Below are 26,478 nucleotides of genomic sequence, written 5' to 3'. Positions count from 1 at the left end.
TCTCTTATCAAAAATGCCACTCCCCCTCCTCTTTTGTTCCCCCTTCCTATCCTTCCTATAGCATTTGTATCCTGAAACATAAAGCCACCAGTCCTGTCCATCCCTGAGCCACATTTCTGTAATTGCTATGATATCCCAGTTCCATGTTCCTAACCATGCCGAGTTCATCTGCCTTCCCTGTTAGGCCTCTTGCATTGAAAAAATTCAGTTCAATTTATCAGTCCTATCTTGTTCTCTGCTTTGTCCCTGCCTGCTCTGATTGTTTGTCTTGCTTCTGTTCTCAACTGTATCAGTCTCAGATTGATCTCTTTCCTCACTATCTCCCTACTATCTCCCAGCTCCCCCTGCACCCCTCCCCCCCACCCCCCATCCAAATCCTCCCGAGCAGATCGAGCAAATCTCTCTGCCAGTATATTAGTCCCCTTCCAATTTAGGTGCAATCCGTCTTTCTTATAAAGAAGAGATCCCAATGACCCAATAATGTGAATCCTTCTCCCCTGCACCAGCTCCTCAGCCACACATTTATCTGCTCTATCCTCCTATTCCAACTCCCACAAGCTCATAATACTGGGAATAATCCAGATATTCCTCGTCTTGAGGGCCTCCATTTAAGAATTCCTGCCTAACTTTCTATATTCTTGCTTCAGAATCTCATCCTTTTTCCTTCCTATGTCATTAATTCCAATGTGCACAATGATCTCCTATTGGTCCCTTTCCTTTTGAGAACATTCTGCACCCTCTCTGAGACATCCTTGATCCTGGCAACGGGGAGGCAACACACCATTCTGATTTCTTGCTGCTGGCCACAGAAATGTCTGTCTGTGCCTCTGACTAGAGAGTCTCCTACCACAATCAATCACTTGGAACCTGACATACCCTTCATTACATTCGAGCCAGTCTCGGTACAAGAAACTTGGCTGTTCATGCTACATTACCCTGAAAGTCCATCACCCCCTTCATTTTCCAAAACAACATACTTGTTTGAGACAGGGATAGCCACAGGACACTCCTGCACTACTTGCCTCCCTCTCCTACCTTTCCTGGCAGTAACCATCTACCTGACTGTATCTGTGGTGTTTCTCCCTTCCTATAGCTATCATCCATCATACCCCCCCGCTCCTGTAAATTCCTCATTGTCTTTAACTGCTGCTCCAACTGATGCATGTAATCTGATAGGATTCGCAACTAAAGACACTTCCTGCAGACATAATCATCAGTAACATGGAAACTCTGCTTAATCTCCCACATCCAACAGGACCTGGCAACAAATACTACAGATTACAGCCCCATTCTGTTGTCCTATTCGAGTCTTCAAGGTGTTAACAGGAAAAGACAGGGTAAATAAACTATTTCCGGTAGTTGGAGATTCTCAAACTAATAATCCTTAACAATCTAACAGATTCAGAAAGTAACACCATCTTACTGCTGTGAAAATACTGCTCAAGGCTAACTTGTTACCGATGTTATATATTTTTAAAATTTAATCAAGAGACAGATCTCAATAAAACATATAACCAAAAAAAAACTCACTCTACTCTCTAATGTCGATTTATTGCAAGGTTACATTTTAAGAACTATGCACTTATCTTCTCCTATGCTAAGAGCTATCCCATACAGGTTCCTCCTAGGACAACAGTGAATTTTGCTGTCTGTTAATTTTTCTTAGACACACTCCGATGTCCTGAGATTCTTGATCTCAAACAGCAAAGACAGTAGCTGTGAAGATTCACAGGTGTGTCAGTTAGCAGTGTAGGTTTTTTTTCCTCTGACCATGTGATCTCTACCATTGTCTCTCTTCCTCCTTTTTAAAGTGCCTTTGTTTTGATCTTCCACACACCCCTCACCTCCCCCCAGGGTAAATAGTTCAGTGTAATACTAACAAGGGGAGAAGGGCTTAGCAACACGGTGTCTTATGACACAGAAAATGTTAGACCGAAAAGCTTCTTTTGAAAGGCAGTTTTTGCAGGTTTGTTTCAGAGACATGTAGTCATTTAGAGAGAAATAGCCTGTAACAGGAGCACTGCAGTTTAGCATTCACCAAAGCAATCAGGACAGAAGAAAATTCCTGAGTAGCTTAATGTCAGTAATAGAAAAGCTTCAAAATCAGAAAGCTGTGGAAGACAAAATTTAAGAAGAACATTAAGAATAAAGCGAGTTGTGTTAGTAGGTTGCTTAAGGATCTTAGAAAGAGATATTAACTAAAAATACAACTTCAAGTGAACACAGAAATCTTCTGAAAAGAATACAATTACAATCATGCCAACTGAACAAGAAACTTCAAAATGGAGATACAATGTCCCTTCATTGAGGTTTGAGTATCTTTAATGGTGTTGTTGAGGGGAAAAGTCTTGAATCTTTAATTCTGGTATTTGTAATAAGTTTACTTCAAATAGTTCTTGTACAGTATAATTTGGTTGATAATTTTAATTTTGGGATTTGACTTATTCAGTATTACCATCAGCTCGCATCATAACTGTTCAATTGTTACATACCTATGAATCAGATATCTTATAAACCAGTGTTTACACTGGTATACAGTAATTAGGTGGTCTTACATTGGGTTTTATGATGTAGTAGGCAGTTGGTATATTCGTGTGAGTTTTGCTCAGTCTACAATAACGTAAAAGTAAAAGCCTATCAGATTGCAATTAAATGGTGACTGGTTCTAATAAATCCAATAATCCCAGCTGACAGCTTGGTGGATCTGCTGAGATAACTTTAATGACACTGTGGCTCTGCACATCAACAGTTAAATGCCATGTCAATCAATCCAATATATGTCCTCCAATTTTCGAGGAGGTGAAAATCTGCAGAATCCCCAGTAAGCTAGCAGGAATCTCTGCTGTTTGCCCTTTACAAAAAGTTATGAGGTTGGGCAAGTTTCCCTTTTAGGACAGGAGTAGGCTATTCAGCCCCTCGAGCCTGTTCCCCCATTCAATGGCAGATCTGTGGCCTAACTCCGTATGCCCGTCTTTGGCCCATATCCCTTAAAACCTTTGCTGAACAAAAATCTATCTATCTCAGATTTAAAATTAACAACTCGTCCAGCAACAACTGCCATTTTTGGAAGAGAGTTCCAAACAACTACCACCTCTTGTGTGCAGAAGTACTTCCTACCATCTCTCCAAAACAAGCTGGCCTTAATTCTCAGAATATGCCTCCTAGTTTCAGAATCCTCAACTACCAGAAATAGTTTATTTACCCTGGCTTTTCCTGTTAAAACCTTGATAACCTCGAATAGGACCACAGAATGGGGCTGTAAACTGTAGTACTGGTTGCCAGGTGCTCCCACAAATCACAGGTTTATCAAAAGCATATAAACAAACCTGACTTCACAGCAAGGTGGAGGTGAAGTCAAGGCCTTCAATTCCACATGGTCACCTTTCCATCATACCGTGAGTTTGTAAACCTGGCTTCACCCAGCATCTCAGCCAATGATCTGCCCAGCTGAATGGCTTATTAGTATAGAACCTTGCAACACTACAAAAGCACACTGTAAGTTACATTGTGCATTTTGTCCACTTGCATCTATAAGGCACAGATTTACCAGCAGATGGATTGAAAAGTGATTTAAAAGGATCCATATTTTAACAACACCTGCAACTCTTATCTTTATTATTGTTTTTGGCTGAATCTCATTCTTTCCACCCAAGAACTTCATAATCGCAATGATGATGGTGAAAAATAGGAAACGTTGCTTTAGCTATGAAACCTTTGGAAGATCTTTTTTCTGCAGAAAGAATTTTCTGTTGGGAGATTTAGGGACAGACTTAGGGTGCCTTAGATACCCACATACTGATCTCACCGAATAACCATCTCATCAAATGAAAATTAATCTTGAATCAATCATATGAATATATTTTTCTTTGAAAGAATGTTTTCTCTGATCTTTGATCATGCATTAACACTATTTTACTGCTGAATATAGCATTGTCTATGCTCAGTCTACCACCTTTGTTGTGTATTAGAACCATCATCTCTTATTCCAACACTGGCAATACTGGATGCAAAGTTTCAGAGTAGGTTTTGCAATCACAGATGACAAAAAAAAAATAAAAACCTTCATTTCTCCAGGAAGAATTAGAAAATATTTCAGAGGTACTTACACCTGAGCAGAATGACAGAGTCAATAAAAAAAAAACTGTACTAACCACCCACTCCCTGTCCAATAAAAAATAGAAAACACAAAACAGTTGTCTTCTGTTGCATTAAGCAAAAAAAAACTGAGGCAATGGCTAAATATTGAATACAGCTGAGGCAATTAATAACCAAATGTGATTATGGTGAATTTAAACATGTCAAATAGGAAACCAAAGCAGAACTAATTGAAATACAAATAAAAAGTGATGCATAAAATAGCAAGTCTGGCAGCACCTGTGAAGACAGTAACAGAGTTAACATAGAGCCATTGGAACTGAAGGGGCTTGGAAAACTGATGTTTTTTTGCTGTTGGTTAAGTAGGAGAAATAAGTGGAACTTTACTCCTGGATACTATAGGGCTGGCTATGTGATCCCAATGAAATAGAGCAGGAGATGATTAACTATGAGCACAAAGTTAACCAAGTTTACTCTCTTTACTCAGAGAGTGGTAAGAGCGTGGAATGTCCTACCTGCCAATGTAGTTAACTCAGCCACATTAGGGAGATTTAAACATCCTTGGATAAGCACATGGATGATAAGGGGATAGTGTAGGGAGATGAGCTGAGAATAGTTCACAGGTCAGCGCAACATCGAGGGCCGAAAGGCCTGTACTGCGCTATATTGGTCTATGTTCTATGTTCTATAAATGGTGAGGGTGCCCAGAGCAAAAGGCAAAGGGAATGATAATAGTTGAAAAACAATAAATGTAGGTGCAAAATAGCTGTTAATGTTCGGAGTGAATAGTAAAAAATAGGTCACCTCTGCTGACAGCAAACACCCAGGATGGGGACAGGAGGATCCTGAAGGAACTGGGTGTCATCAAAATGAAACACAGAGTTTATGATCTAAATTTGCTGGACTCATTGTTGAGTCCAGAAGGCTGTAAGGTGCCTTAGCAGAAAATGAGATGCTATTCCTTTAACTTGTGAATGGATTTCACTGGAAAACTGCAATAGGCCTTGAACAGAAATATTAACATGACAGCAGGATTGTATTGAAACTGTGAACAAATGAAGGTTGGGGTCATTCCTACAGAGTGAAGAAGTCCTGCTAAGCTGTTACCATGTATGTGTTTAGTCTTGATGAAGTAGAAGAGAGCTAACTAACTGATGGTCATCTTTCTAGTCAATTACATTGAAACTCAATAAAAAAGGAAAGAAAAACAAAAAAAAGCCAGAAAGCTATCCAAGTTAGCAAGATTCCTATCACTTTCAGAGTCCAGAGCTACTAATTTTGTGGCTGCCAACAGTAACCATCAAACTCCTGTGACCACTGTCTCATTAATCATATATCAAACTCACAATTACTACCATCTAGGAGGACAATGGTAGATGATACTTTGGAACACCACCACTCGCAACTTTTCCTCACATCACTCATCATCTTAACCTAGAAATATATCACTGTTCCTTCTGTATTGCTGGATCAAAATCCTGGAACTCCCTCCCTAACAACATTGTCAATACACCTAAGCCAAATGGACTGCAGTGGTTCAAGAAGGAAGCTCACCACCACCTTCTCAAGGGCAACTAATATGCCCTCATCCATTGAGTTAATTAAGAATAACGTGATTGGAAAGCACCAACAATGCAACAAAAGCAGTCTCATAAATAAGAGTTACAACTTGTACAAAGAATGGTTCCATTTTGACAGTTCTTACCACACTGGATAAAGTATCCTGCTCATGACAAACAGTCAAGAAAAACCCAAGCATTTTGCTCATGTTTGCTACTCATCAGAAAATCAACTAATTCTCATTCAAACAGAGGGTACCAGTTAGGTGTACCACGTGAAAAGGGAAGGTACACGTCTTTAATGTAAAAACTGATGACCCCGAATAGGTGTCATTCTTCAAAGCACTGAAAACACTATGTAGAAGCAGTGAATTTGATTTTGATGTTTACATCTCAGATAAAGCACAAATTAAATGAGGATACATATGCCTGATGACAGGCAATACCATACTCATGAGAAAAAATATCCATCCTGCCTAAGTGACTATTATGAAGTGAACTACTTTCATCTGCTGAACAAATCATTCATTTCATTACAGACGTTGGAGTGCATTGTTAAATTAGTTGAAATATTCGAATAGCATGACTAGTGAAGTTGGAATATTTGGGCTATAATTATTGTTCACACTTTGGAAAGAAACATTCGCAACATGTTAGATGTCTCATCTGATAAAGTGTCAAGGTTTGCAGCATATTAAAAATTGCATTGTACATTTTGTCCACTTGGAAGTTACAGTGGACCCATGTCCCAGTAGAAAAAATGAAAAAGCTTTAAAAGGATCAGTAGTTAAACAGGAGGCGGAACAGTTATGTTTCTTACTGACTGTGGCTGTTTCTGCAGAAGACCTACACCCTCATCTACTCCTGTACTACTAGTCTTGCAGGAGCTAGATAAAGGCTCTACCATTGATAAAGCAGTGAGGTACCTCCATAGAATTCACCATAATCCAAAAGGACCAGAAGATGCTCTCTCATTAGAGAGTGATGTTTGGAGATGAGTTTAATCTGACAGTCATCATGCCTCAGGTGATGTTGAAGTTGAGAAGACAGAGGCTTAATGGTGACAGCCAGTACAGGGATAAAATCCTACTGTCGGCATCAGTCTGCATCACAAACCAGCCATCCAACTAACTGAGCTAACATTAGGATTATATGGGTCTTCTTCCTAAGGCCAGCCATCCTATTCTGTTTCCGTTGGAATTATAATTAAATTGTTCTGGAATTGCCATATGTTTGTGATCAGCCATACATGTGTGGCCAGTGGGAAAGCAACCCCGAGATAAAGCAGGTTTTAACATGAAATTGAAGTTTTAAGAAAGGTAAATAGCAGGTGGAGCTGAAGCAGATTTATTTCAAATAATGAGCGAACGTTTTAAATTTATTTTGAGATATAAGAAAGCATATAAAGCACTTACCTTGACAGGTAAAACACTTGACATGAAAGTGATTATTATGAACCCGCACGACCTCTCCTTTGCACACTCCTCCACATCTGTAACATCGTATGCTTGTGGGCACACCTCCAAGACTATACGAATTCTGCTGGTAGGGTACTGCTGAAACAAAAAAAAAATTCCAATTAGAAAAAAACTGCAGATGCTGGAAGTCAGAGTTGAATAAAAGAAAAGCTGGCAAGGCACAGCAGATCAGGCAGCATTGGAGGAGCAGAAAAGTCCATGTTTTGGGTTGGAACCCTTCATCAATATCAATTAGGAAAAGACTATGTACTGTCTCCAGTTCAAGTAGTCCAAAAGGAGCAGTCACATTAGTTGTGCATTACCTTCAACATCCCTGTCTTCTGAAATGTAACCACTACTGCTACCTTCTATAAAACGGGTTAAAGTCAAGCAACTTCTGTCGTGGTTGCTTACTCATCTTACTATTTTTCATAACAGAATGACATAAATTATGAGAGCTTTTCATCACCAAACTATTTGTTGTGGTAGGTGGATGACTTATTCTTAGTTGCTGAAACAGTTGATGAGCACCTTAAATTATTAAATCAGTTCTTGTTATTGAGAACAGGTTTGCAAGTTTCAGCTGATGCAAGAAAAGGTTGTTATCCTGGGAGTCTCAATGATGCCACGGGGTCTGAGTAAATATGTTACATTTTTTGATGGCAATCAGGTCTACTCTTCAGAGAACAGCAGGGATTTTACTTTATCAGGATGTGACTGGAAGATTAATGAGAGTTCCAGATCATTTGACATCACCTAGAACAAAGTCTGCTTACAAATTAATCATACATCTCTAAATGCTTGTGATAGACTATAGAATTTATGCCAAAAGGCAATTAATTTGTTGCAGTGAATAGTTGGAAATTGAAAGATTAGGATTAAGGTATTTTGATGTTAAGTGGAAGGGTCATTCCAATGGCCCATTAACTCAATTATCTATTTACACGGGAAGGGTGGGGAGGGCTACCAGTTTCTGCGTTAACCTCGTGCTCCCTGTAGCATGAAGGTGAGCTCAGGGATGGGTGTGAAGGTGATGGGCTCGCCACCTGGCCTATAACCTGCCCACCTGTCAAAAACACATCTGATGAATGCATGTAATATCCAAGCTATAGTTATTGAATTCATTTTAATATTTCTATTTGGATGATCAGATTTGAATTACTCAGCATATGTAATGTGACTATTACTGCTACATTTTCGTGAGATTGCTCAGTTAGGAACTGGAGTCTACATGGTAATTGCATATCCCAAAACCTTTTGTCTAAAATGTCACAACATAAACAAGATCAAATGCACAAAATGGAGAGATTAAATTAATCAAGGAAAAATGAACATAAGAAAACATTACATCTATATATAAACTTATAGAACAGAAATTGATAAGGATGTAGGAACAGCAGTTTTATTAATCTTTAAGTCATTTACTCACCATAAGACAGTAGATACTGCAGCTAGCACTGAACTAAATTATCACAAGAGTAGACTCCATGTTGGAGAGTTGCATTACAAAACTGACCAATTTTCAGTATTGTGTTCTCCAGCTTTGATTAATGAGGCACAGGCAAGTTATGTGGATGTGATGGACAGACAAAGCCAAAAGCGTTAGCTGGCACCAGAGAAGTGAATGAGGAAATCTGACTAAGCATCAGAGTTTCAGCATTAAAAGAAGTCATCCGAGAGGGAACTTTGCCGAGATGCATAAGACAAGATATGATGGAAAGAAAAGCAATCTAAAGCTCCATTTAAACTTAAAACATGAAGTTAGAACAAGGACGTACAGAATGAAATTCAGTCTTATGTCAGGAAGCTTTTCAGATAAACAACATTCAACCTGTGAGAGTCAGAGCAGTAGAATCAAAATAAGCTTGCAATAATTAAAAAAAATTTGATGATGTAATAGGTTATAGGTTTGTTTTGTACAGATGCATGAGGTTGAGCCAAATGTCTTCCCCATTTTTATCTTTTATGCTCAGTGATTGCATTATATCAAATTTCTGGCATGTGGATGACTGTAAGCAAAGTTTAAAACTTCAAATATAATGAGCCATTGTTTATTATAGTAGGCCACCTCACAGCATCTGATGTAAATTAAATTTACCTTTGCATGCTTAGCTTTTATATTTTTACATTACATACTGCATCATTGCTAATTAAAGAGGTCCACCATTTCTCAAAGTATTAAACATGGCATAGATTTAACACTAAGTTATTCATTGCAGCCTCACTTAATTTATCTGCAATACAAATTGTGTAACATTTCTTGCATGAAGAATTATTGCAAATGAAGTCAGCATTTTGATTGTGAAGTAACCAGTAGTTAACATTCTGTTTAATCATTACTCTAGGATTTGTCAAGACCTGCAAAACTTAGTTTGCACTGTAATTAAAAATGCATTTTGTGACATACAACAATAATTTTTAAGTGCTAATATGTGTGCAAAACAACACTGCACAATTCCCAAGAGAATGCCAAATATTTTGCTTGGTAATGCACATTATGTTACAGACCTGGAATAGTGCAATAAAAATATGCAACTGTATTAACTTTCTTTACCTTGTTGTTGTGAATGTCTGATTCCATTACTCGTGCATTTTGGAGATATATCATTTAGTTTTAGGAATATAACATATGTTTTGCTGTCTAAGGTAATGGTTTTGAAAAGTTTAATGTTGGAGACTGCATTAAGCTCCACCCAATTTGATAATGCTAAACTGCTTTTATTAGACTGCTGAATGGACCTCTCTAACTTCAAATAATGTTGATCCTATTAATGGTAATCTTGCTTCGTGCACCTCCTGTGCAGCTATAACAGTATATGCCTCCCTCTGTCTAAGCACCCTATAATATGTATGTCCTTGCTTGCCTGATCTGCCTGTACTGCTCAATAAACAGAACTTTTCACTGTACTTAGGTAAATGTGATTACATTAAATCAAATGAAATCAAATAGTTTGGGAGGGGATAAGGCAAAATATCTTAGGATCTCATGGAATGCCAACCAAATCCATATATTTCATAGAATTGTAAAATCCTTACCATTTGGGCCAAAACGTCGTCACAGACTTATTAACAAGGTCGAACAAAATAACATAATTAGTACCAGATTGCTATCATGCAATAAACTAGGTATTGTTCAAGCAAAAGCATCTTGTCTTTAAGACTCAATAGTGGATGATCATCTACCAACATAAAGCTGCCCTTAGACCCAATCAAAGAAAGAAGATTTGTGGTAACATCTTTGTACTCACACATACCACATGGTGATCAGCGCTAGCATTATTGCTATCAATACAATGGTGAAAATTCCATTCAATTGAGAAGATTTCCTTAAGAGAAAAGTGAATTTATATCTCTATGGTCTTTACCACATTAAGAGCTAGTTACACAAATTGTCAACACTTGCAACTGGATGTATTAATTAGCAATCAACTGGAAGTCGTGAAAAGCCAACAGGGGAGAAACAGTGTTTGAAGCTAAAGCCGTTACTTCTGATCTGGTAGGAAACAAGAAAATGTAGACTAGAAAGACCTAACCCTACTTGACAGGTACAAATTTCTTCTAGAAATCAGAATCTAAAAGGAGCATTCCAAGTTAGAGGTTCAGCTAGACATTAAATTTATTGGAGTTCTGTGAGTAATGTTAGAAGTCCCTACAGGTTGAGGACATTGCATTAGATTGCAGCATTGAGATACTGCAGAATTAAACACTTTAAAGTAAGAAGAAAAAAATGTCACATTAGAAAGACATGGCAAGCTACATAATTGCACAGATAATATTTAATATCAGAGATAGGCCAAACAACACAGGACTGAACATTTTGGAGAAACACGTCTTAAAAGACATCCAAGCTAAAATATTCAACCATTAACTGAAAAAACAAATACATCAGTACATCCCAAAAGTTTCAGACTGTGATTCCTTTTCAATCATTCAAAATTGCTAAAAATTGTCTGTGAGAACTTTGAGAGGAGGGTGGAGGACTGGGAAAACCGTGAGCAGGATGTAGGGAAGAGGAGACCTATGAGAGTGATGGGAGGGATGGAGTTACATGTTGGGTATTGTTACCTCTGAGCCTGTGACCCAAAACTCAGCTTGTAGCCCCAATGTTTGGTCATGATCTCAATTTTAGAAGACCAGAAGCCCATGATTAGACATCAGTAGGGCCTCGAGTAGATGGCATTGTAAACTGCCAAAACATAAAAGTTACTTTTGAAGAAACTTTTATTCAAACTTTTGATAATTAATTTAGCTGAGAACAAATAAAGTTCTAGAAACTGCATTATTTAACAGAAGGTATCAGAATTCAGGAAAATGTTTGCAGTGATATATCACCATTACCAAGACAGTTGTCAGAATCTTGCATGAATTATTTGCTACAAATGAGATCCTGGAAGTGGTCATATCAGACAACAGTTTGCTAATAAGCCTTTCAAATAGTTTCTTAAAAAAATTGATAGGATCTGGGCACTGTTCACAAAATGAGGGGTTTTTTGCCTTTCCTACTGACTTGCTCGTTGGACCATTTATGAGGCTTATTACTGTCCGGAGTCACGTGAAGGCCTGACCAGAGAAGGTTGGCAAATTTCCCTTCTTAGAGTACATGAGTAAACTAGACATGCTTTTACAACAATCAATAGCAGTTTCATGGCATCAATACTTGAAACTGGCTATCTATTCCAGATTTGAATTTAAATGCATTCAAATTTGGGATTTGAATCAAGTGGCCCTCAGAGGGTGATCCCAGGTCTTTGAATGTTAGTCAAGTAATATTACCAACATGCCACTTCCTCTCCTTGCAAGTAACAAGCTTTCCGCAAAACAAGAGTCAAAACAGGAGAGGCAAGCATGGTTCCAGATAGTTAAATTACTTTTGAAGAAAAATACTCACTTTTATTCAGTCTTGTTAAACTACTGGTCTATCTTGTCCCCATATGGTTTATTGCCATAAGAATTACTGATAGATTAACAAAAAAATTGAAGTCTCAATTCCCAAGAGAGAAAGTGAGGGCTGCAGATGCTGGCGATCAGAGCTGAAAATGTGTTGCTGGAAAAGCACAGCAGGTCAGGCAGCATCCAAGGAACAGGAGAATCGACGTTTCGGGCATAAGCCTGAAGAAGGGCTTATGCCCGAAACGTCGATTCTCCTGTTCCTTGGATGCTGCCTGACCTGCTGCGCTTTTCCAGCAACACATTTTCAGTCTCAATTCCCTAGCCTACCAAAGAGGTTAACTCCTCCACAGTTTAGTTCACTGGAATATAAGAATGGTTGCAAGAAGGAGTAGTCTTACTGGGAGCAGCAGGTTAGATACTATTGCAGGTGTCATTATGCACATGAATGCCACACTTAGGTCAAGGGCAAGTATGGATAAGGAGCATTAATATGGATAGTTCAAGAAGCAGTGGGCTATCAGTATCCGTATCTTATCTACATATCTATTGGGGTTGTACAGAGGAAGGGTGAAACCAATTTCCTTTTTCTTTATTTATTCACGAGGTGATAGCATCTTTGGCTAGGCCAACATTTATTGCCCATCCCTTATTGCCCTGACAGCAGTTAAGAGTCAACCATGTTGCTGCGGGTCTGGATACACATGTAGACCTGACCAGGTAAGGATGGCAGTTTCCTTCCCTAAAGAACATTAGTGAACCTGATGGGTTTTTCCTGACAATCGACAATGGATTCATGGTCATTATTAAACTCTTAATTCCAGATATCTATTGAATTCAAATTCCACCATCTGCCAGGTGGGAATGGAACATTACCTGGGTCTCTGGATTAATAATCTAGCGATAATACCACGAGGCCATCACCTCCCCATAAGGGGAGTTTCATTGATGAACCCAATAGGAATGTCATAATCACAATGGCCTAAAGAATGAACAAAGTCAAGTTAGAGTCATAGAGATGTACAACACAGAAACAGACCCTTCAGTCCAACTCATCCGTGCTGAACAGATATCCTAACCCAATTTAGTACCATTTGCAAGCACTTGGTCCATATCCCTCTAAACCCTTCCTATTCATATGCCCTTCCAGATGCTTTTTAAATAATGCAATTGTACCAGCCTCCACCACTTCCTCTGGCAGCTCGTTCCATACACGCACCACCCTCTATGTGAAAAGGTTGCCCCTTAGGTCTCTTTTATATCTTTCCCCTCTCACCCTATATCTATGCCCTGCAGTTCTGGACTTCCACACCCCAGGGAAAAGACCTTGTCTATTTATCCTATTCATGCCCCTCATGATTTTATAAACCTCTATAACCTCACCCCTCAACCTTCAACATTCCAAGGAAAACAGCCCCAGTCTAATCAACCTCCCCCTATAGCTCAAATCCTCCAACCCTGGCAACATCTGATCAAGATCCTGTTGTACTCTCAGGTGACCTTCTTCGCTGTCCACTACACCTAAGTGAGACAAGAAAACGTGGAATATTGGACACTGGCAACTGTAAGATATTTGGATAGTCCCACAGATGCAAAGTAAATAGAATAGGCAGCAGACCTAAAACATTAACTTTGTTTTCTTCCCAGAGATTTCTTTTGTCAGAAATTTCTGTTCTTGTGTCACAGAATTCATGAATGTCCATTTATGAACAAAACAGGTAAAATGTCTTCCTATCTAAACAGTTTTGAATTTGAAATTTTAAATCTGGATTACCAGAGCAGAATTTTGAAACTTCTCACTTCCTACAGATGTGGTAAATGATCATTTTTCTGCATATCTTGAAATTTGATTCAATGGGCTTAGCCTAAAGTTGCAATCATTTTTATTCTGCAGAATATATTAATGCACCCAAATTGCAAAAAACCTTAAACGCATTAATATATAATGAAGACTAACTAATCTATCATTTTAACAAAGTAGTGAAAAGACATTACTTGTGTTGACTGCACCAGAATGGGAGTTGTATGCAAATTGTGTCACTTCGGATCGACAGCATCAGATCTCTGACTCAAAAAGTGTGGCGCTGGAAAAGCACAGCTGGTCAGACAGCATCCAAGCAGCAGGAGAGCAGACATTTCGAGCATAGGCATGGACAGAACATCTAAGGACTACATGGAGAGCAGATATCTATCCACAGGTCTCCTCATTGTCTTAGTAAGGATGCCTGACAAACTAATATAACTTTTACTGAGTTGTATCATACAGTAAATCATATTTGTTAAGACAAGTACCACTCCCTGTTAAGACTCAGTAGTGGCTGGATCCTCAATCACTGTAAACCAATTAGGTGCTTAGAACAAGTTAAAAGAAAAAAGACTGGTGGCAGCATCCTTATGTTTGCAAATACCACAATTTGGAGATTAAAGAGATAAATATAAGTTAAATGGAAACACTTGGTTTAGGAACTGGTAAACAAACCTGCAATAATTACAGTTCAAAGTGTTTATTTCATGAAGTTAGCATTAGAACAGAGAAGATTTTAGCCATGGATAGCTCACTTCTAGATTTGTGACGAAACTGGAAATCTATACTTACCTAAGTAAAAGGCTTAGATTGTTAATTGAGTTTCAGTTGAAAAGATGGTAAAAGCTATTTGTAATAAAGGAGTTTGTTGGTAGAAAGAGTAAATTAAGAAGAATTTCCCTGACTTTATCAAAAATTTAAATTATTCAAGTGGGTCTCAGGAGCTCAGAGTTAATTTATGTAAATTGCTGTTTGGAACACACCAGGCATGTCCCATTGTCATGGAAATAGATTATAGCATACTACCCATCTGTATGGATTTATCTGTATTTTGTTCACAGACACAACTTGTTCCCTTTTGGTCTTCTGTGGTTTTTCATTGACAGTGGCAAAGGAGCAAGAGATAAAAACATACACCTTGAATTATATATCTGTTCAAAAATGCTATTAATCAGGTTATACCTGATTAATATATGATACATGAAGCAGCAAAACCAATTAGAAAAAAAAACACATGCAATTTATTTTATTGATCAAATTCCACAATTAAGTACAGGTAGTTCTCCTATAACGCCATAGTTGTGTTCCAGGGAAACCTCACTTAATAAAAAATTGCTTATTATAATTAATGGGGTCTATATGAAAATTGGGCTTAGGGACAGACCAGCAAAAATATCACTCACGATCGCTCAGAAATCACCCAAAAGTCTAACACAAAGTATAGCACACCCTGAATGAAGGTATGGATCATATTTATCAATGAAACAAAAGTAAATCTAACACAGTACATTTTTAAAATATAATTAATGAAGGGGTAATGGACAACATGGTGTGTAAGATAGACTCTCTCATTCCTATTAAGTGAGTTTCATCATGTATTCTCTCTTTATGCTCAAAACGCTTTATAATATCTAGCTTATCTTCCAGTGTTATAGCCTTTCTTTTGCGTTCACCACCCGCAATTTTATCACCAGGACCTTTCTTGCTAACACTCTTGTCACTATGCCCCTCCATATTTTTTTTTAAAAAAAGGATAATTTTGGAGTTGTGTATCTTTCACAGGAAGCTGCTCAATGCATCTCTCTCAGAAAGCTGCTCTCCTTACTGTACCTCTCACAGAGAGCTGCTCTGTTAGCAGCTGACACTGGCACATGCGCAGAATGAAGCGCAGGAAATGATCACTGCTCGAATCGCGCTATTGAAAACTGAGGTAAGCATTATCAAAAATACCCTTCCTTAATTCCTCAGCGACGTTACGAGCAAATCGTGCTGCCGGAACGTGCATTATCCAAGAACTACCTGTAATGTGGTATATGAATTTCAGTGCCAGAATGATGTCAGGTATGAGACTGCATGTCCTAAAGATTGGCAATTATACCAAACTGCACATACATTCATCTGTTCATTGCTCAGTACTGACTCTATCCAGCCACTCTGGGCTTGCAAAAGCCACAACACAATTTATCATATTAGATGTGATTCTGCAATTGAACAATGTTGGCTGGATAATCCTGAGTGTGTGAAGAATACAGCAAAAAACAATTTAGGATTAATTGTCAGGCTCACAGAAAGGTGTACTTGTGTGTTCTGGAAGTTACATATATTAATACACGGAGGCCTATTCGTTATAGACAGAAGCACATAAAAGTGGAGTCACAAGTAGATAGGATAGTGAAGAAGGCATTTTGATATAATTTCTTTTATTGGTCAGAGTGTTGAGTATAGGATTTGGGAGGTCATGTTGCAGCAGTACAGGACGTTGGTTATGTCACTTTTGGAATATTGTGTGCAATTCTGGTCTCCCTCCTATCGGAAGGCTGTTGTAATACTTGAAAAACTTCAGAAAGGATTCACAGGGATGTCATTAGGGTTACATGGTTTGAACTATAGGGAGAGGATGAATAGGCTGGGGCTGTTTTCCGTGCAGCATTGGAGGCTGAGGGGTGACCTTAAAGAGATTTATAAAATCATGAGGGCCATGGATAGCCAAGGACTTTTCCCTGGAGTAATGGAATGATGGCAAATGGGATTAGATTAATTTAGGATATCTGGTTGGCATGGACAAGTAGGACAGAAGGGTCTGATTTTGACCTGTACATCTCTATGACTGTATGACTCTAAACACACAGTACTGTTTCAACTCAACAAAATAGGTGGCAGACATCCACTGGCTTATTTCTCAGGGCAAGGGTCCTCACCAATCACAGTCAATGTGCCTGTTTTGAAATCTAGGCAAAACCAGGCAATTAATTGTCAATTATCATTAACTGCTGCATTTTCAATGGCATCACTTGTACCAATCAGAGTCCACTTGTCAACCAATCAGCACTGTGCACTATTCATAATGCCGTTGGATTGTGGTGTCAGTGGAAGTGCTTTTCATTGTGTTTTACTGTTTTTTTTCACTGTAAAATGCACGTGACAATAAAATCGTTCATTCATTCATTCAAGTGATGAAATTTGGTTTTCCCCTTTATTGGTATTCCTGTGAATTACTCAGCAAGATGAAAAGCTTCAATAAATGTCTTTTTTCAGCAATACTCTAAATTACTAGTCTAGCTTATATAGTTCTCTTCCCTTTACATTTCAAAATGCAGGCTCTGCACAACTATAACTAAGTAAGTACTGAGTACTGTTTACTTGTATTAAAAATATTAGTTCTTTAATAAAATGAATGAAAATTAGGCAAATAAATATATCTGTCAAAAGTTAAGAGTTGATGAATAATTACTCTATTACAAACTCAATAAAACAAACTCAAGTTCTAAACGGACAAAATTCTGAATACCTTTTTTGTTTCTCTAAAGATGAACTGTGGTTCTCTCCATATTTGGCCTCTCCTATTTTGACCAGAACAGCAAATGGCATGGATTTTAACTTCTACGGGATTCAGTTTTAGTCACGACACAGGAAGATTGTGGGGTAGACTTTAGTCTGAATCGTTTGAGTGGAAATGATCAGTTGGGTAGAGAATAAAGAGGAAAATCGGTGCAGGTGCAGATGGAATCCATAACCTTAATGGAGCCCTCCAGCTTTTCTTCCATTTCAATGAAGAGCTCTGTAATCCTCCCTTTGAATTTCCATTTTGTATTCCATTCACGTGATAGCTTGTACTTTGGTAGTACAGTTCGCAATTTGTCTGTCTGTATTCGATATTAACTTGCTATTGTACAATTAATTAAACATAAATTTTCATGTTGATGTAAATGAGGTTCAGTCTTTTTTTAAAAACCCTTTAGTATTGGCAACATATATTATAAACATATGAACATACAAACGTCAGTTGTTCTGTATATAACTGTTCAAATTCTGCTTTAAATCTTTTCTAATTTTCATATGTATCAAATAGGAGCTAAAAGCAGACCCACAGTAGTTACACCAATTAAAGTATAATTGCTATAACACTGGAGGAAAACCAGCCATTAGCTATGCTGAGTAAGACAACCTTGTCTGGGGTTTGCACTGTATCTGCTCTGGCCAGTATAATACTTAAATACAGCAGCCATTATCCTTTTGTGCATTTCATATGGAGCCCTGTGATCTGAAAAGCTTGAGTCTCATCACGTATAATTCACCACTCATCCAGTGCACCTCAGGATGCAATTTAAAGGTGATTAAGTACTTAATTTGTATATTGCAGTAATAATTAATCATGTTGTTCAATTTTATGGTCCACAAACTAGTTTTTAGATTGGGCAACTGATAAATCTAATTTAAAAAACACACAAATGTTTACTTTAAAATAAAGACTGAAACTGTCACATTCAAGATCTATACAGATATCCACAATAACATGTTCATCAGAGGTAGAGAGATAAAAGTCAAAGATGTATATTATTTGCAACATTCTCCAAATCTGCCTTGAGAAATCAGTGAAGTGAAATTAGAAGGAAATTCTAAATTCAACATTCTAAATTTCACTACAAATGGTGAAAAAACTGAATTATAAATGTGCTATCTTGTTATAGTCAGATGTTTTTTTCAGGTATATCTCTTTTGGTTGCACTGCAGAATGAAGCTATGAGCTTCAGTGTTGACAGAATGCTAAGCTGTCAGAGGTGACAGATTTCAGATGCGATATTAAACCAAGGCCCAGTTTGCCCTGTTCAGAACGTAATAGCTCCTGCAGTATTACTCAGAAGGAACAGGGGAATTCTACTAGTGTCCTGGCCTGTTGATAATAATGGAGGAAACAAATATAAATCAGACAAGATTAAAACTGTTAATCTTCATGAGGCTTTATCAGTCTGGGAAATACAATAAAAATTAAGTGTCACACAGCAGATAAATTTCATAAAGGATGAGATTAAGATGTGAACTGTCCATTGTGCAATCTAAAGCACTTTTAAATATCTATTGCATCAATTAAGTATTCTTCCTTTGATTTTAAAAAAGGCCAAAATTCTTTATATCAACTTTAATTCATCATTTAACTTCAGTAATAGTGTTGATGGTTGTATCTCACCATTTAATCACAAGGTTTCAGATTCAAGTTTTACTCCAGGGCAAGGGCTTAAATTAGAAATCAAGATGAATTCTGAGCAATTATTGAAATGTTGGAAATGCTGTCTTTTGGATAAAATGTTATACTGCAGTCCCACCTGTTCAGGTGGATGTAAAATATGCCATTATTCTATTGTGAAGGTGATCATGGGTATTCTCCCTGGTGTCCTGGCTAATATTTATCCCTTAATTAACATCACCAGTAACCAGATTATCTGATTATTGTTATAATGCTGTATGGGGGAGTTTGCTCTATTCAAATTGCCTACTGTGTTTCCTGTAATAGTGACTAAACATCAAATACTTCATTAGTGATAACGCATTTTGAGATGTCCAAAGGTGATGAAGAATGCAAATGTACTGCATAAATGCTCATCTTTCATTCTTGACATCTCTATTTCAGGTATCAACATTGTTTCAGCGCTAACACACTCATAGAAATACAGAAGATAGGAGTAGAAATAGTTGATCTTTGAGCTCAATATCCCAATCCTGCCCCCTCCCCACATCCTTTGATCCATTTAGCCACAAGAGCTATATCTACCTCCTTCTCAAAATCACGTAATGTTTTGGCTTCAACCACTTTCTATGCTAGTGAATTCCACAGGCTCACAACACTCCAGGTGAAGAAATTTCTCCTCATCCCAGTCTTAAAAAATTTACCCCCTTAGCCTTAAACTATGTCGCCTGATTCCCCCACCATCGGAAACATCCTTCCTGCATCTAACCTGTCTATTCCGATTAGAATTTTAAAGGTTTCTATGAGATTCTCCTTTCTTCTTCTAAATTGCAATGAATACAATCCAAACAGACTTAATCTATTCTCATATGTCAGTTCTGCCATTCTAGGGAATCAATGTGGTAAAGCTTTGCTGCACTCCCTTCCAGAGTAAGAACATCCTTCCTCAGATAAGGATAACTGTATGCCAGGTGTGGCCTCACCAATGTCCTGTACAATTGCTTCAAGATATCCTTGTTCCTGTATCAAATCCTCTTACCAGGAAGGCCAACATCCAGTTTGCCTTCTTTTCTAGCTGCTGCCCCTGTGCATTTACTTTTAGTGATTAGTGCATGCAGGCACTCAGGTCTCAGTGAACATCCTTCTTTCTCAATTCACAGCCATTCAAATAATAATCTGCCTTCCTATTTTTGCAACCAAAATGGATCACCTTACTTTTATCCACATTATGTTGCATCTGCCATGTATTTGCCCACTTACTCAGCCTGTCCAAATCATACTGTAACATCTCTGCATACTCTTCACAGCTCACCCTTCCATCCAGTCTTGTGCCATACAGTCTTGAGATGTACAGCACAGAAACAGACCTTTTGGTCCAACTTGTCCATGCTGACCAGATATTGTGAACTAATCTGTTCCCATTTGCCAACAATTGTCCCATATCCCTCTAAACGCTTCCTATTCATATACAGGTACCTACCCAGATGCCTTTTAAATGCTGTCTTTGTACCAGCCTCCACCACTTCCTTTGGCAGCTCATTCCATACAGGCACCACCCTCTGTGTGAAGAAGTTGCCCCTTAGGTCCCTTTTATATCTTTCCCCTCTCACCCTAAACCCGTACCCTCTAGTTCTGGACTCCTCCACCCCAGGGAAAAGACCTTGCCTATTTACCCTATCCATGCCCCTCATGATTTTATAAACCTCCATAACATCACGCCTCAGCCTCTGCCGCTCCAGGGAAAACAGCCCTAGCCTATTCAGCCTCTCCCAATAGCTCAAATATTCTGACCCTGGCAACATCCTTGCAAATGTTCTCTGAATCCTTTCAACTTTCACAATATCCTTCCGATAGGAAGGAGTCATAGAGTCACAGAGGTGTACAGCATGGAAACAGACCCTTCGGTGCAACCCATCCATGCCGACCAGATATCCCAATCTAATCTAGTCCCACCTGCCAGCACCCGGCCCATATCCCTCCAAATACGTCCTATTCATTTACCCATCCAAATGCCTCTTAAATGTTGCAATTGTACCAGCCTCCACCACTTCCTCTGGCAGCTTATTCCATACACGTACGTTACCCCTTAGGTCTCTTTTATATCTTTCCCCTCTCATCCTAAACTTATGCCCGCTAGTTCTGGACAACTGACCCCAGGGAAACAACTTTGCCTATTTATCCTATCCATGCCCCTCATAATTTTGTAAGCCTCTATAAGGTCACCCCTCAGCCTCCAACACTCCAGGGAAAACAGCCCCAGCCTGTTCAGCCTCTCCCTATAGCTCAAATCCTCCAACCCTGGCAACATCCTTGTAAATCTTTTCTGAACCCTTTCAAGTTTCACAACATCTTTCCGATAGGAAGGAGACCAGAATTGCACGCAATATTCCAACAGTGGCCTAACCAATATCCTGTACAGCCGCAACATGACCTCCCAACTCCTGTACTCAATACTTGACCATTAATGGAAAGCATACCAAACACCTTCTTCACTATCCTATCTACCTGCGACTCCACTTTCAAGGAGCTTTGAACCTGCACTCCAAGGTCTCTTTATTCAGCAAACCTCCCTAGGACTTTACCATTAAGTATATACGTCCTGCTAAGATTTGCTTTCCCGAAATGCAGCACCTCGCATTTATCTGAATTAAACTCCATCTACCACTTCTCAGCCCATTGGCCCACCTGGTCAAGATCCTGTTGTAATCTGAGGTAACCCTCTTCGCTGTCCACCACACCTCCAATTTTGGTGGCATCTGCAAACTTACTAACTATACCTCTTATGCTCGCATCCAAATCATTTATGTAAATGACATAAAGTAGAGGACCCAGCGCCGATCCTTGTGGCACTCCACTGGTCACAGGCCCCCAGTCTGAAAAACAACCCCCCACCACTACCCTCTGTCTTCAACCTTTGAGCAAATTCAAATGGCTAGTTCTCCCTGTATTCCATCCGATATAATCTTGCTAACCAGTCTTTCATGAGGAACCTTGTCGAATGTCATAGTGAAGTCCAGAAAGATCATATCTACAGCTCTGCCCTCATCAATCCTTTGTTACTTCTTCAAGAAACTCAATCAAGTTTGTGAGACATGATTTCTCATGCACAAAGCCATGTTGACTATCCCTAATCAGTCCTTGCCTTTCCAAATACATGTAAATCCTGTCCCTCATGATTCCCTCCAACAATTTGCCCACTACCAATGTCAGGCTCACCAGTCTTCCTGGCTTTTCCTTACCATCTTTCTTAAATAGTGGCACCACATTAGCCAATCTCCAGCCTTCCAGCACCTCATTATCAATTATACAAACATCTCAGCAAGGGACCCAGCAATCACTTTGCTAGCTTCCCTTAGAGTTCGAGGGTACACCGGATCAGGTCCTGGGGATTTATTCACTTTTACGCATTTCAAGACATCCAGCACTTCCTTCTCTGTTATATGTACCTTTTGTCAAGATGTTGCCATCTATTTCCCCACATTCTATGTCTCCAATGTCCTTCTCCACAGTAAACACTGACACAAAATACTTGTTTATTATCTCCCCTATCTCCTGCGGCTCCACACATAGGCTGCCTTGCTGATCTTTGGGGGGGCCCTATTCTCTCCCTAAACACTCTTTTGCCTTTAATGTATTTATACATAACTTTTTGGATTCTCCTTAGCCCTATTTGCTAAAGCTATCTCATGTCCCCTTTTTGAGATTTCCATCTCAAGTATACTCCTATTCCCTTTATACTCGACTGAGGATTCACCCAATTTCTGACGTATGTTTCCTTCTATTTCTTAACCAAAACCTGAATTTCTTTAGTCATCCAGCCTTTCCTTTCACCCTAAGAGGAATATACTGTCTCTCGACTGTTGTTATCTAATTTTTGAAGGCTTCCCTTTTCCAGCCATCCCTTTACCTGCGAACATCTGCTCCCAATCAACTTTTGACAGGCCTAATATCATCAAAATTAGCCTTCTCCCAATTTAGAACTTCTACTTTTAGATCCGGTCTATCCTTTTCCATCACTGTTTTAAAACTAATATAATGATGGTCGCTGGCCCAAGTGTCATCTGCATGTTTTGAGATACATCATATAGTTTCCTCCTCTAACTAATTAACATATTGTGCATAGCTGGGGTCTTAATTCTGATCTCTGAGGTATGCCACAAGTCATTGCCTGCCATTCAGAAAAAGAACCATTTATTTCTATTCTTTAATTTTTGTCTGCTAACTGATTTTTTTATTCATCTCAATACTCTACCACCAATCCCAAGTGTTCTAATTTTATGCATTAACCTCTTATGTGGGATTTGGTTGAAAGTCTTTTGAAAGTTAAACTTAATCACATCTACTGGTTTCCCCAATCAACTTGATTAATTATATCCTTGAATAATTCCAATAGATTCATCAAGAATGATTTTCCTTTTGTAAATCAATACTTACTGTGTCTGATGCTACCATTGTTTTCTCAGTACTCTTCTATAAAATTCTTGATAATGGACTCTAACATTTTGCCACTAATGATGTCAGGCTCACTGGCCTATTGCTCCCTGTTTTCTCTATACCTCCCTTTTTACACAGTTGTGTTTAAAAGTCGTGTTACATTAGATACCATCCAATCTGTAGGAACTGTTCCAGAGTCAGAAGAGTCTTGAAAGATGACCGCCAATGCACGTACTATTTCTGGGGGAACTTCATTAAGTACTTTATCAGGCCCTGGGAATTTATTAGCATTTAATCCCATCAATCTCTTCAAGAGCATTTATCTGCTATGCAGATTTGCTTATGTCCTCCCTCTCACACGGTATACCTGTGTTTCTCATCTTTTCTGGCACATTATTTGTGTCCTTCTTTGTGAAGACAGAAGTGAAGTATGAATTTAGGTCATCAGCCATTTCTGTGCTCCTCATTACAAACTTCCCCATTTCTGACTATAACATAAATTGTAGTTTGAAATGTCTCCAAAGAGCCTTGAGCAATTGTCTAGGTGAACAATTCAGAACTGTATTTGAGACAGTAGGACTGCTGCAATCAAATATGTCATTTACATAGGGTACTAACGTGAAATCAGGTCTATTCTCACAGATTATAGAAGATCCCACAGCACTATTTTGAAGAAGAGTAGGGGAGTTCATCCTAGCCTTCAATCAAGAGTGCTTAGACAGATTATTAAATAATTTATCTCACCGTTGCTTGCAGGTCCTTTCTGTTCATGTTTTCTAAATTACAACTGTGTTTGCAGTTCAGAAAATGTTCAATAGGCCTTGAAGCTCTTCAGGATGTTCTGAAGTTGTGGAATTTGCTAAATAAACACAGTTTTTGTTTCATTTGCTGTGAACAAGCCAAGTGAAATACATTTTAAACCTTTACTTTCAATTAAGACAAAAATATAAATATGATGGCACCTCATTATTACATTTCACTAATTAGAAACCTCTCCATATAATAACTGATATAAACACACCATAGTCAGTATTATATTCACAAATGATGTTCAACTTGATTTAAGATGGATTATATCTTGACTAATTATACATAGATAACAAGAACACCAAAAAAAATTTCTTCTCCCAAGTAGGCTTTCCTTCCCATCCATCAAAGCGTACATAATATTTCAACTGAATGGTTGCCACAAACCATCCTAATTTACTCTGCAACAAATAGGAACATAACAACATTGGTGAGCTTCCAAATAACAGAGGAACATTGTTTTTGCAGAGAAAGTCGGAAGATGCCAAACAGGGAACCGACCAACTTTATTTTCATGTTGGATGGACCTAATTGAAGAACAATACGTTCTGCTGGCCAGGTAGTGAACAATGTGATGTGTTGTGAGTTTGGAGTAGAGGTCAAACACCAGAGAAGGGGGCTAATATTTTAATCTTTCTCAGCAGCTATTACTGTGATTGCCATGTGTGAATGATTTGAAAAAGGGAAATAACTTGTACATTTAAACTGGCAAGGTAGATGGCAAACTGGAATCCAAAACAGGGTCAGAAAATTTCACATTTACCAAAATTCCATTGCTTTGCAATCACTTTTTGTCAGAATTCACATGTTTAAATTTGGATAAAATATTTTCGGTGCTTCCAACCCTGTTGCTCTCAGGTTGGGGCTGTTCAGCTTTTCACAGCTCCCAATGGCCACACACACCAGCAGACATCTTGGAATTTTAAAACATAAGCTCAAAATGAGCATTTTAATTCCAATAATGTACCCAGTTAAGATCTCGGTGACTTTAGTTTCCTGATTTTGTAGGGTCAGGAACAGATGCAAAAGACTGATACAAAGGCTGCCAATGTCATTTTATTCATTTGTTGACCTCCATGACAACCCAGTTTGGTATATGAAAAGCCAGCCTCAAATGCATATGTAACTCAATTTATCTGTAATCTTGAGGTTAAGTAACGTTGGTCTTGGTGGTTGCAAAATGTTTTGTTTTCCATGTTAAATTTATAGCAGAAGCCTGCAGCCTGGTCAATGTGGTTTCCCATGTTTTAACATGCGGATTGCTGACCTCTACCTGGTGATCTGATTATGTCTTGAGGTCACTCTCAAAGGGTCCATAGTGACATGATGATTTACAATGGTGTTTGATTTGTTTTGTTTCTGTGAGCGGATCAAACACCAACATCTGATTCATCATCACTCAGGTGAGGTGAGCGAACGTTTTCCAACAATTCAAACCAAACTGCAGGAATTTTATGAAACAAAACCAGAGATTTCTAGAGAAGTACAGCAGGTCTGGCCGCGTCTGTGGACAGAAAGCAGAGTTAACTTTTCAGGTCCAGTGACCCTGAAGGGGTCAGATCTTCAACATCCATATTTTTCTGTTTTATTACGGGAATGTATTATTTGCTTCAATTATCCTATGTAAAAACTGAAAACAGTTCTCTCATAGTTACAAAAAAAAATAGTTTTTATTATTATTCATTCCTGGGATGCAGGTGTCGCTGACTGGGACAGCGTTCATTGCCTGTCCCTTGTTACCCTTGAGAAGGTGCCGGTGAGTGGTCATCTTGAACTGGTGCAGTCCATTTACATACACTCACATTGCCATTATGGAGGGAGTTCCAGGATTTTGACCCAACGACACTGAAGGTATGACAATATATTCCAATGTTGGGATGGTGTGTGGATCGGAGAAGATTTGCAGGTAGTGGTGTGTTTACTGTCCTTCTGGTTGGTAGTGGTTGTGGTTTTTTTAAAATTCAGATTTAGATTTAGATTTTATTGTCACATTTTTATTCATTCCCCAGGATGAGGGTTTCACTGGCTGAGCCAGTATTTATTGCCCATCCCTAATTGTCCACAGGGTTGTTAAAATCATCCACACTGCTGTCCCTCGAACATTACCTGAGTCTCTGGATTAACAGTCAAGCAATAATGCAACTAAGCCAACACCTCACCTCCTCACCTGGAAGGTGCTATTGAAGGAGTCTTGGTGAATTCCTGCAGTACCTCTTGTAGCTAGTACACACTGCTGATTTTCTGTGTCACTAC

At 38.6% G+C, this 26,478-nt stretch overlaps 1 protein-coding gene across 4 annotated transcripts in view; it reads right to left on the bottom strand.

Annotated features, from left to right (window-relative positions):
* The window catches only part of ablim3 (actin binding LIM protein family, member 3), a 351,872-nt gene that overhangs the window by 250,763 nt on the left and 74,631 nt on the right, over positions 1-26,478 (bottom strand). For 3 of the 4 annotated variants that reach the window (XM_043703814.2, XM_087995438.1, XM_087995439.1), the window contains exon 2: positions 7,070-7,210. In XM_043703814.2, coding sequence (XP_043559749.1) covers positions 7,070-7,210 — 141 coding nt within the window. The remainder of the gene's footprint in view (positions 1-7,069; positions 7,211-26,478) is intronic. The other variant, XM_087995437.1, reaches the window with a different exon arrangement.

Source organism: Chiloscyllium plagiosum, unplaced genomic scaffold (assembly GCF_037043375.1).
Source record: "Chiloscyllium plagiosum isolate Xiang-an unplaced genomic scaffold, Cpla_swu_hap1 HiC_scaffold_16, whole genome shotgun sequence".
Taxonomy (NCBI): Eukaryota; Metazoa; Chordata; class Chondrichthyes; order Orectolobiformes; family Hemiscylliidae; genus Chiloscyllium; species Chiloscyllium plagiosum.
Note: the sequence above shows the minus strand (reverse complement) of the source record. Positions and strands in the feature narration are given on the sequence as shown.